This window comes from Falco punctatus, assembly GCF_963210335.1.
Source record: "Falco punctatus genome assembly, chromosome: 5".
Taxonomy (NCBI): Eukaryota; Metazoa; Chordata; class Aves; order Falconiformes; family Falconidae; genus Falco; species Falco punctatus.
In genome coordinates this window covers 31702178-31717739 of record NC_137584.1, presented here as the reverse complement: position 1 = coordinate 31717739, position 15562 = coordinate 31702178, and the positions used below count along the sequence as shown (strand labels likewise).

Below are 15562 nucleotides of genomic sequence, written 5' to 3'. Positions count from 1 at the left end.
GTGTACCTCAGCCTTATCCAGGTCTGTTTCCTTCCAGAGAGGGCCCACAGTTTCCCTAGTCTTCCTTTTATCACTGATGTACCTATAGAAGCTTTTCTTGTTGCCCTTGACATCCCTGGCCAGATTTAATTCTATCAGGGCTTCAGCTTTTCTAACATGGCCCCTGGCTGCTCAGATAATGTCTCTGCATTCCTCCCAGGCTGCCTGTCTTTGTTTCCACTCTCTATAGGCTTCCTTTTTGTGTTTGTGCAGGAGCTCCTTCTTCATCCATGCAGGCCTCTTGGTATTTTCACCCAACCTCCTCTTTGTTAGGATGCACACACCTGAGCTTGGAGCAGGTGATCTTTGAATACCAAACAGCTTTCCTGGGCCCCTCCTCCCTCCATGGCTCTATCCCATGGTACTCTACCAAGCAGATCCCTGAAGAGGCCAAAGCCTGCTCTCCTGAAGGACAGGGTAGTGAGCCTGCTGCGTGCCCTCCTTGCTGCCCTAAGGATCTTGAACTCTACCATGGTCACTGCAACCAAGGCTGCCCTTGAGCTTCACATTTCCCCCCAGCCTTTCCATGTCAATGAGAACAAGGTCCAGCATAGCACCTCTCCTTGTTGGCTCCTCTATCACTTGGAAAAGGAAGCTATCATCAACACATTCCAAGAATCTTCTGGATTACCTATGCCCTACTGTGTTGCCTGTCCAACAGATATCAGGGTGGTTATATTTACTTACTTCATTTGTGCTCACCCTAAAATTCACGGTGCCACATGCCTGTGTTTAGTACCAGGTTTCTGCATTCTGAATAGGATGCTCCACAGAGAAGCATTCTGGGCCAGTGCATATGATTTCTAGGCATTATAATAATAGAAATTATAAACTCTGTCATAATCTCCATCTGGCTGAAGGCCCATTATTGTAAGAATGTGCTTATGTGTCTGTAACTTACATTACCAGATCTGCCTGCAGGTTTTTTGCCCAGTGAAACCTACTTATAAGGATATTTCTAACATAAAGTTTTACCCATGAGTTCTTATGTATCTGTACTGCCAAGCACAAAAAAGATAAGATTTCTTAGATATTTCCTTATTGAAAGATCCTGAGATGTATTTACTAACTTCATCTGAAATGAAAAGATGGTAAAGAGGATATTTTGTGGGTTTTTTTGTGTCTTTATCTTCTCTATTCGAGATTGTGCTCATTTTCTAGAGATCTTTATTCACCACGTTTAATAAAGTGAATTTCAATTTATTCCCTTGTTGGATATTGTTTTAGTGTTCTCATTATATTTGTATAAATTTATTAGAACCCGTCTAACCTGTATATATCAAAATTTGGTTGAAAAAAAATGTACAATTTATTGAAATCCTGGGAAAACAAAAAGCTTTGTCAGCACAAAATTTATGCTTTGATCTGTCTGTCATGCTAGACACCTTTTATCACTAGTTCCATCAGCTGTCTCTCTCTAAAGCCTGTTCAGCGGAACTACTGTCTTGTTTAGGTGTTTTTATATTTTTTATCATATGTTAGGACTAAGTGTTTCATGCTTATCAGGAAAGACTTGACACTTACCCTGATATACCACTTGCCAGACCTGACCATGGACTGAGATAGCCAGGGGATCACTTTTGTCTAATGAGAAGAAAATACTGTCTTTGCTTGTGATTGCTGCTAGTGAGTACTTGAAACTCTTGCTGTTAATGTATCTTTAGTACTTCAAGATTCCAGATGAACGGTGCAGGGAGAGGGTGGATAGCCTCCACTGGGCTCTGTTTTGAAAAACATTGTTTATTTTTCCTTTGTTTATTTCTGTTCAGGATTCTAATACAGTTTCTCTTGTCTCTTAAGATGAGTAGGAGTAGCAGGAAGGAAACATTGATGGCAGGATTATAGTGGCTGGTGCCCAAGCAGAACTTTGTAGCAGGAATCTGTTAGCTTTTGGGGCATGAAAGATGCTCAAGAAGTATTTGAAACAGTTGGTCAGTTGATTTAGTGTGTCCCTTGCACTGAGTTTGGGAAAGAAACAGCTGTTTAACTAGCTTGCAACAAATTTTGTCTCAGGATCCCATCCAATTTTCAAGTGGAAGTGTACAATGAAAAATTATTGTTACAGAACCTGAAAACTTGTTTTTCAGACATCTCTTTCCTCTAACTTTGATCTGAAAAATTCTTCATATGTAAAAGCTGCCTTTTGGCTTGTACCTTTTACTTAGTTTTATCCTGTTTTGAGGCTGCACTGGCGATGTGATTGTTCTTAATCTCTAATTCAGCAGTTTTTTCCCAGCCTAGTTCTGTGGCCAAGCACTTTATTATATCAGTTTCCCATTCCCATAACAGGTGCACATTCCTGTATTTCATGGAAGTTCTGATAGTTAATATATGTAAAGGACTGCAGAAAGCCCATGGTCAATATCATGAAATAATCTGTGCTGTCTTTGAGACAGCAGAGTTTTCTTGTACACAGAAAATTTCCAGAGTTCTTCAGTGGACCTTGACAGGGAGCTTAAGGTGAAGTAGTGTTAAGTAGGATTTTTAGTAGTGGTGAAAGATGAATTAGCTCCTTCCCCCTTTGCAACAAAAAACCTCAAAACAAAACCACACACACAAAAAAAGAAACTGCTGCACACACACCACCCAGCCTCTCCTACCTCCTCAAAATTTCAAAAGGGGAAGGGGGAAAAGGAGAGAAAGAGAGAGTGTAGTCTAGGGAGGTGATGAGATAGCACTCCATTGTTACCCTTGTGGAACAGCACCTGCATCTAAAAGCTCCTCCTTGTCAGAAACAATCAGTAAAAGTCTTGAGTGATAAGGGGTAATGGGAGGTAGGCTGTGTAGCAGTGTAGGCTATATGAATTGAACTTCAAGGGTACCATTGCTGCTGGTACCATGTGGCAGTTTAGGAAGCAGACATCAGAATATCGCCCACTCTTTGAATATATCAACAGTAGTAAGTAGAGGTAGGTGATGGGCCAGCAAAGTAATAAGACGCTGCTTCTACTTGTGTGAGTCCCTTGATATGGCAGAGAACCTGGGAGCAGAATGTGTAATTGTGCAAAAGGGAATGAAAACACAGGCACTAAGTGCTGACTCCTGCAACTTCTCGTTCTTACTGAGAAAGACAGGAACATACTGGGCTTACACTTGGACCCTCTTGCAAGAATGTCTGAATTGTAGAAATGGATGAGGAGTTTGCATTTGTGAAAGGGCAACTAATATTGTTATGCTGACTTGTAGCTTAGGGTGTGATGAGGTTTTAGGTGCTCTTAGCTCTAAGAGCTCAAAGATTCTTTTCTCCCATGTTTCTTGCAATCAGTAGAAATGAGTTACTACTACCTGGAAGACGAGATTCAGTTTCCCAGCCTTAAGTGCTGAGAGAAGTGGTGAAAGTGGGTGGTGGGAACTGTGTGAGCAGAGATGCTAACCTGTATTTATCCAGTTTTGAAATTCCACCTATAGATCTTTTGTCTGCTATACTAAAGAGGTAGTCATCAAAGTTTGCTTTCACGGTCAGATATTCAGCAGAGGCCACTTGACTTTGATAAACTGAATGCACTGACCGTGGAAAGTTTTCTGCTTTTTTTTTTTTTAATTTCCCCCTCTTGTTGTGTGTTTTTGGTTTTTGTGAGGTGTGGGTTGTTCCCTTTTCTTTTTTCCCTAGCTCTTCCATTATTATGACAACTCTTCCTTGGATCCAGTATATCAGCATCCGTCTCTAGTTAAAGAAGGTAGAGATTGATGCAGTATTCTGGTTGTATTTGCAGTGAATGAAACAGGTGAAGTCCTTTGCTCTTCATCAGTACCCTCTTCACACATTGAAGGACTGAAATATTGATCTTTTGACCACAGCAGCTCACTGCTGCAACCAGTGAAGAGAGTTCCTGACTGTGGCACCTCTACTCAGAAATGCTTTTAATTCTCAATAACTGTTTCAGTTTTTCTGACTAAATAATAATTCAGTCTACCTCCATAGTGGTAAGCTTAAACTATTTGCATGTATGGAGCAGATTTCTCCCTAAAAGGGATATATTCCAGATATTCAGTGTAACTACTGCTTGTATTCTGAGTCTGTCTTCTTTTCTTTCAGCAGCTCTGTTTGCTTTTAACTAGTGCTGACTTCATAGATTCTTAATTATAGTAATGATCATACCAGCTTCTTTATCTTGGTTATTTCGTGTTTATTCCCCTTTGTGTGATCTGAGTAAAGCATTATAGGTAATTTGTTTTTTTTTCTTTTCTATTCCTTTGTTGCCAGCATTTTGTTTATTGTTCTAGATAGCTATGTCTTCAAAGAACCATCTGCTTCAGAGCTCGTAGGTCATTGTCCTGATGTTTGTTGACTAACAGTTCTCTGAAAAAAAAGCTCAACACAACAAAACCAAAAAACAAAACCACAACTGAATACAATTATTTTTTTCAATCACTGTGTTTTCATTATTGAACACCCACTACAAATGGGGATGGGCACAATATGTTGGTTGAGAAGAAAAGACTACAGCTTTAGACAGCAAAAGTAGAATAAAAATCAGTGGTGTCATCTATAGAGAGAAGTGGAATTTTTCCTTACACAGATTCTTCCCTGCAGTCTTCTGTAGACTCAGCCCTGTTCATTGAAACTATAGCTAATGACATTGTAAGTTTACTATTCCATCCTTTATAACTTCAAGTTCTGATGCAAAGGAGGAACTCTACTTGCAACTCAGTGTTTATAATTTAAAGGTTGACTCTTATTTTCTCTGAGTCAATAATGCTTTTTTGACCACTTTCTTCATGCTTAAGCAGGAATACAATGTCTGTGTTTTGACCACACACTAAATGGCTGTGGAATGGGAACCTCTTACAACTGGATATTAACCTACATTTTTTTTTCTATGTTAATGACTTTGAATGCTATTTTAAATAATTGTATAGAAAGCTCAATTTGAAAAAAAAAAAAAAAAAAGCTCAAAGTAATGTTCAGTATGTTTTGTCTGGCTCACTGCTTAACTCTGTGTAAAATGCTACGGAAAAAGACAGGACATGACATTGCCTGAAGATGTACAAGAAATGCGTTAATAGTGTTCTTGCATAGTATGACTGCATTCAGACATTACCTTTAGATTTACTTGGCTTCTTTCTGCCACTTTTTATCTCTGTGCTCCAGTTCAGTCGGTTTGTCTTGTCTGTCCTTGTTTTCTTCAGGGGTATTGACAGTACCTCTTTTTCTAATATCAATACATTTTAAGATACTTTATTGTGCCTTGCCATTAATATAGTTATTTTAATTAAATCTACTTCAAGACTGCGAAACAGGAGACTTCATGAATAAAGTCTTTAACTGATTCCTTACAGGTGTTAGAGCTTTCACAGTGATTCTCCAGATGAACTGTGCTGGGTGTGGCAGGGATGGAGTTAGCTTTCTTCATAGCAGCCTGTATGGGGCTGTGCTTTGGATTTGTGGCTGAAAGCACTGATAACACACCAGTGTTTTGGCTACTGATGAGCACTGCTTGCACAGTGTCAAGGCTTTATCTTTTTCTCAACACCCCAGCCCTGAGTAGGCTGCAGGTAGGCAAAAAGTGGGGAGGGGACATAAGCAGAACAGCTGACCTGGGCTGGCCAAAGCTGTGTTCTGTGTTACATAATGTCACGCTCAGCAGTAATGAACGGAGTTGGACAATGTCTTTTAAGATGGTTACTGCTTGTATATTGGCTAGGCATTGGTCTCATTGTGAGAGGTGGTGAGTGATTGATTGCCTTTGCGTCACTTAGGTTTAGTTTGTTCATTCTCTCTGCCACCCTCTCCATGTATTAAACTATTTTTATCTTGATCCACAAGTTTTCTTGGTTTTGCTCTTCTTTTTCTCACCCCCTGTAGGAATTGAGAACCAGATTTTGTTACTTCGTAACTGTGTAACCTGCTTCTGAATTAACATAATTTGCTTTCCGTTCTATTGTATCTGATTGGCTTGTGGATAGGTGACATTTGGTTGGTGCAATATGTAGAGCTGGGTTTTAGTGGCAGAGATAGGAACTGAACCAAACTGTTTGATCTGAACATCAGGAATCATTTTTCATTATGAGAGGAACCGATCACAGGCACAGGTTGTGCAGAGAGGTCGTAGAGTCTCCCATGTTGGAGACACTCAGAAGCCACCTGGATATGGTACTAGGCAGCTGGCTGTAGGTGGCCCTGTTTGAGCAGGGGGGTTGGGCCAAATGCTCTCCAGAAGTCCCTTCCAACCTCAACGATTCAGTGTTTCAGCGTTGCTGGGATCCAGGTTCCTGTGGCATTAAAAAGGAGAGCATTCAAAGTTGCATGCTGATCACTAGCAATAAGAGTGGCAGGGTCAATATCTTCATGTGCAAGTGAATGTTACTTGTACAATACTTTATTAAGAAATACATATTCAGAAGGAAATGGGTTTGAGATGAGTTTTTACCCTGAGGAGTGAAATCTGTTGAGCTGAAATAGTATGTGATGTTCATTGATTTGAAAATGAAAGAAAACTGGTTTTTAGGATTTTTCATTACACATTACAGCCTATAGATTTAAAAAGCTTTTTAAACTCTAAAAGCTTTTTAAAAATAAATCTTCACTTCACATGCAAGCAAAGATTGAACTAGCCCCTAAGCTACATTTTTTTTTTTTTTTTAAATCACTAGGTATGCTACCAGATCTCATTACTAAAACTGACTAGAAGTATGCAGGATAACCATTCATGTTTTAGAATACAATAACCAGAGAAATAGCATGTTTGTAGTGCTGCATTTTGGCACTGTGCAAATATGAATGCAAAGTTAAAAGTGTCTTGGAAAAAGCCTGTTTTTTGTTTATTAATGCTTTATTCTGTATGATGCCATAAGCACATGACTTCTAAACTGGCAGTATATTCACACTGTTCTCTAGGATACAACAGTTAGATGGAATACTTAAATTGTTTGCCTTTTGCATCTCTCTTAATTGCATTTTGAACATTACAATGTACAGTAGAAGGAGAAAAACAAAATATGTAGCAGTTTTCATCTTTTATCATGTTTACAAACTGGATATATAGATCCATCTGTGGTCATTAAATTTTAATGTGATGTGAGGAATATCCCCTTTGCTTAGTGTAAAACCTGATATTGAGACCTTGTTCAAAGTAACAAAATCGTACTTAATTACTTTTGGTGGGAATGGAACTGAGTTGCGTTTGCAACCCAATGGTAAAGTACCCTTTGTATTTACCTTGCTACACTGGCAAGTTTTCTGAGCTCTTACAATAATGTCCACCCATTTTGCTTTCATCATTAAAAATGTCCAGTAGACCATTATTGTGGTTTACAGCAGCAGTACATAAAAACAGGAGTAAACCATACTTCTTTCACTGTGTGTTTTTAGGGAGGAGGGAGTGGGAAAGTCTATAAGCTATAAAACTTTCCGCTAACTAATCCTTATTAAGTTTTCTGTGGCTTTACAAGTAGATTGTTTAATTCACGATATAAACATCAATTTGATTTTTTTATGAACAATGCTATAACGGTTTAATTTTCCTCTTTCTGTAGTAATTCAGCCTCTTTCCTATTCAGTGGTCATACAGATTTAAGCTTTGTTTACTATTTGTTGTGTGTTTCAAGTTGAGGATTGAAATTGCATGTCTTTGTCCAGTATTCCAGTAACTAAACACCTGATGGTAAAAGTACCTAATGCTGTGGGTTTAGGCAGAGGAGACCCTCACCCATTAGAAAGTATATTGCAAGCATGCTTCAACATGTACTTGGAAGTTATAAACTAGTAAATTATACGTTGTTTTTTAAAATAGCGTTTTAGACTTGGACTTAAGCTGAAGCTGTGTCTTTCCTGACTTAAAAGCATAACAGTTTGCTGCAAGTACTGTCTATATAAAGAGTATTTCTATCTATATCTTTTTCCAACATACTCTTGGTTTCTGGAAGCTTGGGAGTCTGTGATCATTGCCCAGGCTCTGTTCTGAAGTCCTAAATTCCATTCTGACACACTGGAATAACACTTTCATGCTAGATGGAGGGGTAGGGGAAAATGGCATTCAGTGAATGTATGATGACTCCATGTAAAAATTCAAACTCTTTGAGAAATACAATGTTAAACCCTAATCTTCCTTGTTTAAGTTTAGTGGCTAGGTACATCTAGTTGTATGGGTCTTTCAAAATAGTAACTTGCTGTTTTGTATAGCATGTAATATAAATAGGTTGATTTAAAACTTGTGTACCATCTATTGGGTTTTTGCTTACAATTGTGATCTTAGGGATATGTTTTAAACAGTGACCTAAACCTGATAAAATGAAGTTAATTTTTGCCATTTGATATTTTCAGTTAATCTTGTAAAATGATCCTCAGATATCTCTCAATGCAGAATTAAAAACCAAAGATTGTAAGGCTGTCTACAAAAATCCTAAACATTATTAGGGAAAAGAAGCTTCAAATGGCTTAAAATGAGCCAGATTCAACATCAATAAAAAGGACAACAGAAGAATGTAATGGAATACTGATAATTTTTAAATAAATGACTAATAAGAAATAAAGTTGTTTCTCATAAAATACTTTATTTAGTTGTATGCCGTGCTGTAGAGTAGTGGAACCACCTAACCTCTAGGTCGTGCTGTAATACAAATAGTAGTGTACAGATGATGAATGATTAAATATTTGAGTAATCTCTTTCAGCTGCCAGTTGAAGCCAGGATAGAAGTGACTAAGAAGGCTATTAAGGCAGTCAAACATCTTTATGAGAAATCAAGAAAAAAACCTGCTGAGAACATGGAAGATGCTGAAAAGCCATCAGTTGCTTATGAAGAAACTCTTGATCACTTGCAACAATCTCTTGCTCATCTGGAAACCCTCACTCATAGTTTTATTGCTTACTTGAAAAACAGCGAACAGGTAATGATTACTGATCAAATGCTTGTTTGGAGTGTTCCCATGACTAGCAGTGACGGACATAAATAGTCTATCGTATTTTATTAATGATTTGTATCTTTGTTTTTGTTGACTTGGTTTTTGAAAATTAACTTCCATCAGTCTTGACTTTTTCATAGCGTATGTTCAGTCTTGGTAGAAAGAAAGACTCTGAATGATACAGCCCTGTAAATAAAGAGTACGCTGATTTGTGTTTAAAAATTATCTGTTCACAGGATACAGTACAGAAGTATGGTTATTTATATGATTTGTCAAGGTCAAAGAAAGAAAAAATCCATGACCAAGCAGTAGCTATGTGTATAGATGGTCAGCCCCTGGACATGATACAACAGTTGTTACAAGTGGCTGTTGGAGATGTAGGTCTTTCTCCCAAAGATATTGTCCAATGTGCTATTAAAAAAATTGTATGTATATTGAGGTAAGTACACTGCCCTAATCGAGGTAAAAAAGCTTTCTTTTAGGCTTTGTTTTGTGGGTTTTTTTTGTTTGTTTTGTTTTGTTGGGGGTTTTTTAATTGGTTTGGATATTGTTGGTTGGTTGATTTTTTTTTTTTTTTTTTTTTTTTTAGTACTTTGTTTGCTTTGAATGTCTGGATTTTGCAGAAAATTGGGTGGTAACAGGAAATGAGTTCTTGGATCATTTATGCTCATGTTTACCTATAACTTCATATTCAGATAAGACAGTTTTATTTTTCTGAGTTTGGGAAGCCTGGGCAATCTGAACAAAGCAAGCTACAGAACTCATCCTACTCACTGGAGGGTGTTTTTTAGTTAAAAATTTTGGCTTAATAATAATGTTCCATTACATGTGCGTGCACTTGTTAATTTTTGACAGATTTAGAATTGCACATAATTCTTTGCTCTTAAACAGAGTCAAAAGGAATGTTTGTTGGAAATGGTGCGTACCTAATGCAGGTATTTGGGCAGCAGAGGGCTAGCAATGGCAGTTAGAACACAGCTAGTCCTACAGGAAGAAGTACAGTTTCCATCCTTGGAATAACTTTTTGGGGTATTTTTGGGGCTGTGTTGATTGGTTGGTTTTTATTTGCAGGTTTTTCAAAAACATGTTTATCTGTCATTAAAATATAGGCTATACATCATCCTTCTTTGTTCTCATAAAGAATGCTTCATAGAGTTTTTACTCTTCCTCTTCCATCTCCCTTTGTGTCATACCATATCTCCAAATTAAAAAGCAAGCATGAGTGCTTTGTTCCCTACAGCACTTAAAAGCAACAATGATACCTTTAAAAACCCCTGACCTGCAAAGTTCTTGGAGAGAAATAGGTTTCTAATGTGAGGAAGGGGATTGTTTTGTTCAACTGTTTCACTGTTGCCATTGTTGCTGTTTCTTGCTATTATTAATGCCACACTATTATGAGCAATCCCACATGCTATTATGAGCAATCCCACATGCTGTACAAGAAACAAGGCTTTATCTCCATCTTTTTCTGGGATTCACAGTCCCAAACCTCAGCAATTGTCTTTTTCATGGCATGACACAAACCAAATAACCAGCCTGTTCATGCAGCCCCAGCAACCTGCGTCACCTTATATTTTAAAATCATGGAGAGACACCCTAGGAGAACAGAAGATGCAGAATAACTAGCTTCCGCACAGTTTATATGTACACATCCCTGAATAACTCTGTTGAGATCCAGGCGAGACCTGGGTGATACAAAGGGACATGAAATGCAGTTGATGCTGACCAACTCAATCTTGTTAACAGCGAGCTTAAAGTCTTAATTAACTTGAATATGATGATCTTCTAGTTGTATATATTCTTTATAGTCTTGCTTCCAAATCGTAGTTGTAATGCTTGTGAGAAACAGTCTAAAACTACTGTAGTCAGTGAGTTTCTCCAGTACTAGTCATGTCTTGGGCAAGGGAGGAGTCCTGCGTTGAAGTCCTGCCTGTTTGGTTAGCTGCAGCCTCTGCACTTCCACGTCTTACAGCCCAGATGAGACATGGCTTATTCTTCATAAGTTTAAGGCTGAAACTGTTTAGTTTGTCTGGCATTTGGGAGAATGTAGTCATCTCTGGGAATACTGAATGCATCCATACAGAAGTATTTTTAACAGTTCCCAGACACGGTGAGGATATGGACACAGGTGAGGGAAAGCTAAGCACACTGAAAAGCCTCTCAGTGAAATAAGGTGCTTTTCCTTGATTTTGTTTGTTTTCAGTTCTAGCTCAGCTTGTCATTTGTAGCACCCTCTGTTAAGATTTGGTAAGAGATTTGACTGCTTTTGTAGTCATAGGGATTGTAAAATTCCTTTGGCATGTGAGACTATCCTTTAAGTTTCAACCTTTTTCCTGCCACAGCAAAACTGAAGATATTTATTAGGGTGGTGAAGTGACAGGGGATGTGGTCTGGGGGCTCAAATGAGCTGTACACTGAAAGGCAACTGTACATTGAAGATGATTTGTTCAGGTTGAATGAGTCTGTGAAGGTGCCATTGTTCTTTAACAAGATTTAGGATATGTGGAAGTCCACAAAATTTGGTAGTAGGGTAAGTGCAATGTGTCCTCTTTCCTACCAAGGAAGTAGCATTCTGACCCATACTTAGTGCAGTGGAATCTGTGCGTCTGGCTTGTTGTTCTCTGTTGGAACAGCTTAACCGAAGAGCACACTTGGTTGCCATTGCTGTTGGACTAGAGCTGAGATGTGAAATGATCAAGACGGCAAGCAGAGAATGAAGTTCTGGGCTTTTACATCTATATCCCTGTCAGTATTTGCGTTCCCAGGATGAAGGGAACCCAAGATTTTTCTTTCTTTTCTCCCTCCCCCGCCCTTGTTGACAGAGTATCAATGAGCTCTTAAGAGTCTTTCTGTCCTTGATGCTCTTTCTCCTTCAGAACAGCATAGAAGTATTTATTTTGGCTTTTTTCTTCTGCAGTCAGATGAAATGAATTCATCAGGGATTTTTTTTTCTTCTCATTTGAGGAAGCTCTCATGGATTTAGTATTTCTGACTGCCACCTGTTGCCTCTTCTGGGCTGGGTCTTTGATGTACTGAATATTCCAAATGAAATGGCACTGTATTTGTAGCCTAGTAGTTTCAGTAGAAATATTTTCTTCCCCCTCTTCTTCCCCACTCCCCACCCCCCCCTTTGGGTGGGAGGGGAAGAGATGATTTTGTGTCATTCATGATAAATGAACAGATAGTTCTCATTTAACTATTCATACAAAACTCTCTTCCAAAGTATTTCTGATCCAAAGAGGCATGCAACAAGTGTGAAAGAGTATTCTGTTGTTAGATGGCTGCTAGACACTTTATCACTTCTAAGACCAGTTTAGATAGATAAAACTTTGGGAATTTATCTTGCTCTTATGCATGCAGAAAAATTATGTGGGCCGGGTGACCTGAATGCACATACCAGAAATAGAGAAACAAGTCTAGCATGGAAAATAATCTATGGCTCTACCTTTTCTTCAGCATCTATGTATATATTACAGCAGACTGAAGTGTCACAAATGAAAAGAAGGGAGCCTGTCAAAGCGTCTGCAGTCTTATTTGGCAGAAAATGGATTTATCCTGTCACTCGGTTGCTTATTCGTAGTATCCTCAATGATTGTAGAGCTTTTGTAAAGAACCATAAGTAATACTGTCTTTCTTGTCTGGGTTTGTGCATCTGATGAAAAATAATTTGCCTTTAGATAATCACCGTTGTGCTGTTTCTGACTGAAATATAACAGTGTGATGCATCTGGATATAAAGCTCACAGAGTCGAGTTATTTCAACTATAATGAGTCTCATTAACATGCAGAGTGTGATAAACCTATCAAAATTCTCCTTTCTACTCTGCTGCTTAACAACATTTTCCTGTGAACTGAAATATTTGTTCTTTGTATGCATTGCAAGCCTGGAATGTTGGCAAGTTGATATAAAGTTCTGGGGCTAAAATGATGACCAATTACTCCTATGCAGCACTCTCCGCTAAAGAAGGGAACGTCTGTCTCCCTGGTAGAGAAAACTGTAATGGCAAAGATGGGAGAAGTAGTTGAAGGCTTCAGATAAAATCATTTGGTGTGTGATGTGACCTAATATGGTTGTGTGTTTTTGTTGTTTGGTTGGGTTTTTTGGTTTGTTGTTTGATTTTGTTTTTCCTTTGTGGGGAAGGGGAAGATCCTTTCATGTCATCTATGCTAAATGAACAGATACTAACCTGTGGAAAGTTTTCTACTACAATGATAGAGCATGAAGTAAAAAAGAAAATACTTGAAATAATATCCTCTCTATTATAAATTTCAGTAAGAGGATAATATTATAAAGTTGCAACACTCTAAACACAGGGGGCTATTAAAAGAAAGGTTGTTGCTTGGCATCTCTTAAGCCTGCTGGTATTAATGTGGTTGCTGTGAATAAAGCTGGATGCATGTCTATTGTATGCTCAGATGTTAGCTTTCAGGCTAGAACATAATACAAATGAAAACTTATTAACTACATTTTGCCCAGTACTTGCATGTCAAGGTTAATAGGCAAAAACGGTAATTAAAGAAGTAGTCTTGTACGCGTACCTGGAATTACAAAATACTGTTCAATAAATGAAACATTTCAAGGGAAAACTCTTCAGGTTTGTGTATTGGAGCTTTGATATGTTATACAATGTGGCTGTTTTATACAATAGTTTTGAAAGAAATAGAGTTGGAAAATTCCTTCTTTGACAATTAACCTTCACAGTAGCAGTTGTAAGGTTATAACACTGAACTTGGATTTTCTGTAGCTATGGTGACAGGGAATGTGACTTAAGGTATTGTATCTATAAGTGAAATAGTCCTGTATGGATGTGAAAAATCATGGTAGCGTCAGTGCTTCCCCTGAAAGTCAAGCGTCAATCCACCGCTTCTGTGATTGAAAATATGCATCTTTTCTTTCAGTTTCATAACTATAACCCCCCTTCAAACACAGTAAAACATCTTTTGTTACTAGTATATTTACCGACTATTGCAGAAGAACCTTCTAGGAAGTATTGCTTTTGTGAAAGATTAGAAAAGTTAGTTTTTGGCTTCATTTTTCAACAGCATACAGTATCACAGGCTTAGATTCTGACACCTTCTCAGAACCAGACTTCTTGTTAAATAAAAAATGCAATTATTTGCCTAATATTATGTACTTATATTGTGATTTCAGGAGCAGTATTGTCTAGCTCTGTTAACTAATTTCATCTCCTTGACTCTCTAATTCTGGCATATGAAATTCAAAGTAGAAGCTCTTGCAGTGGTATGTATAAAATCTCTCCAGCAGAGCACATCTGCATACTTATACGTATATTGTATGGGGCACTTCCTTGTTTGTCTATGCAAACGGCTACTATAAATAAAGATCAGTTGCCTCTTCGGTAGAAATCATGCACTTGTGAAAAAAACCCAAAAGATTTTGGTAACGATGGTAGTCTGATTAGACTTATTTAAGATTCAATTTAATCCATTACCCGAGATTACTCACATGACACACTAGAGACTTTCCATGATCCATGACCTAGTTCATGGTTTGTTAGTCAGGGAAGACAGATCATCTGTTGAAATTATGACCTCCTTCATTTGCAGCTCCTAAATGCCTTATCTTAGGTGTTCACCTGGATGTAGCATTTCTTGGAATTTTGGAAGTATTCACCAGGCAGCGAGCAAGAATGGTTTGGTGAAATATTGAGTTCTTGTTTAATGGCCAGTGTTTCATGATGGTGGTAAAACCAGCTTGTATTAGACTGCGTAGCTAACTTCGAAGGAAAAAGGCCATTTTTTTTTACTATCTCATCTCACTTGAGCAGGGGTCATACAGATTAATTTTGTAACTTGGATATCATAATTGAATAATATTTCTGATTGTAATGATCATTTGGCATTATGAGTTTTTTCCCCAGCTTTGAACATTCATACCAATGATACTTTATTTTCTTATTTTCCTGAGATTTACAGGAAACACGGAAAGAGGAAAATAAGGCTGGAGAAATAAGATTATATCAAGTATTTTCAATGATACTGTAATTAGGTTAAAAGATTTAGTTGAAGTTAATTTATTCTCCTTTCAAGCATTCTTTGTACTTTATTGTGTTTGAGGAAGTTGATTAAATATGCATCACTTTTTCTGAAGCTGAACTAAAATCAAAATAAGCCTTTATCAGTGTAATTACACCAGACTCATACCTAGGAGTTTTGAAGTGAACACTGAACCCTGTTCTGTTGCTTAGAACATGCATAAAATAGCATATAATCTGTGTGGAAGACTAATCCTTCCTTAATTATATTTGTTTCTGTTAGTAGCTGCTTATTTCTAATCATTAATTAAATAATTAAGAAAAGAACAAGGCAACAATCTGTAGAAACTTGACATGATTATTTGTCTCGTGAGCTGTAATTTCGTTTTGGTTTCTCTAACCATTAGGCAGTAAAGGCAATATTAAGCTTAAAAAAGAGTGCTAGCTTTCAATCTTTGCAAATTTCTTTCAAAAATAATTTCTTGTTCTAGAGAACTGTAACTTACTGCTTAGTGTTCACCTTTTTTATGCTTTCCCCCTGCTTAATAGAATAGTACCTGCCTGTGTATAACAAAATCGAAGCTTTCTGTAAATGTTCATATATGTATTGTACTTGAAAACTGGTTTCACAGATGTATTGTCTGAAACAGTGGTTTTCTGTTTTCAGAAACATCCATTAATTTTAC

At 37.7% G+C, this 15562-nt stretch overlaps 1 protein-coding gene across 1 annotated transcript in view; it reads left to right on the top strand.

Annotated features, from left to right (window-relative positions):
* NBAS (NBAS subunit of NRZ tethering complex) overlaps positions 1-15562 on the top strand; it is a 186875-nt gene that overhangs the window by 126670 nt on the left and 44643 nt on the right. The window contains exons 45-46 of the mRNA XM_080390504.1: positions 8651-8866; positions 9118-9320. Of these exons, the coding sequence (XP_080246630.1) occupies positions 8651-8866; positions 9118-9320 (419 nt within the window). The remainder of the gene's footprint in view (positions 1-8650; positions 8867-9117; positions 9321-15562) is intronic.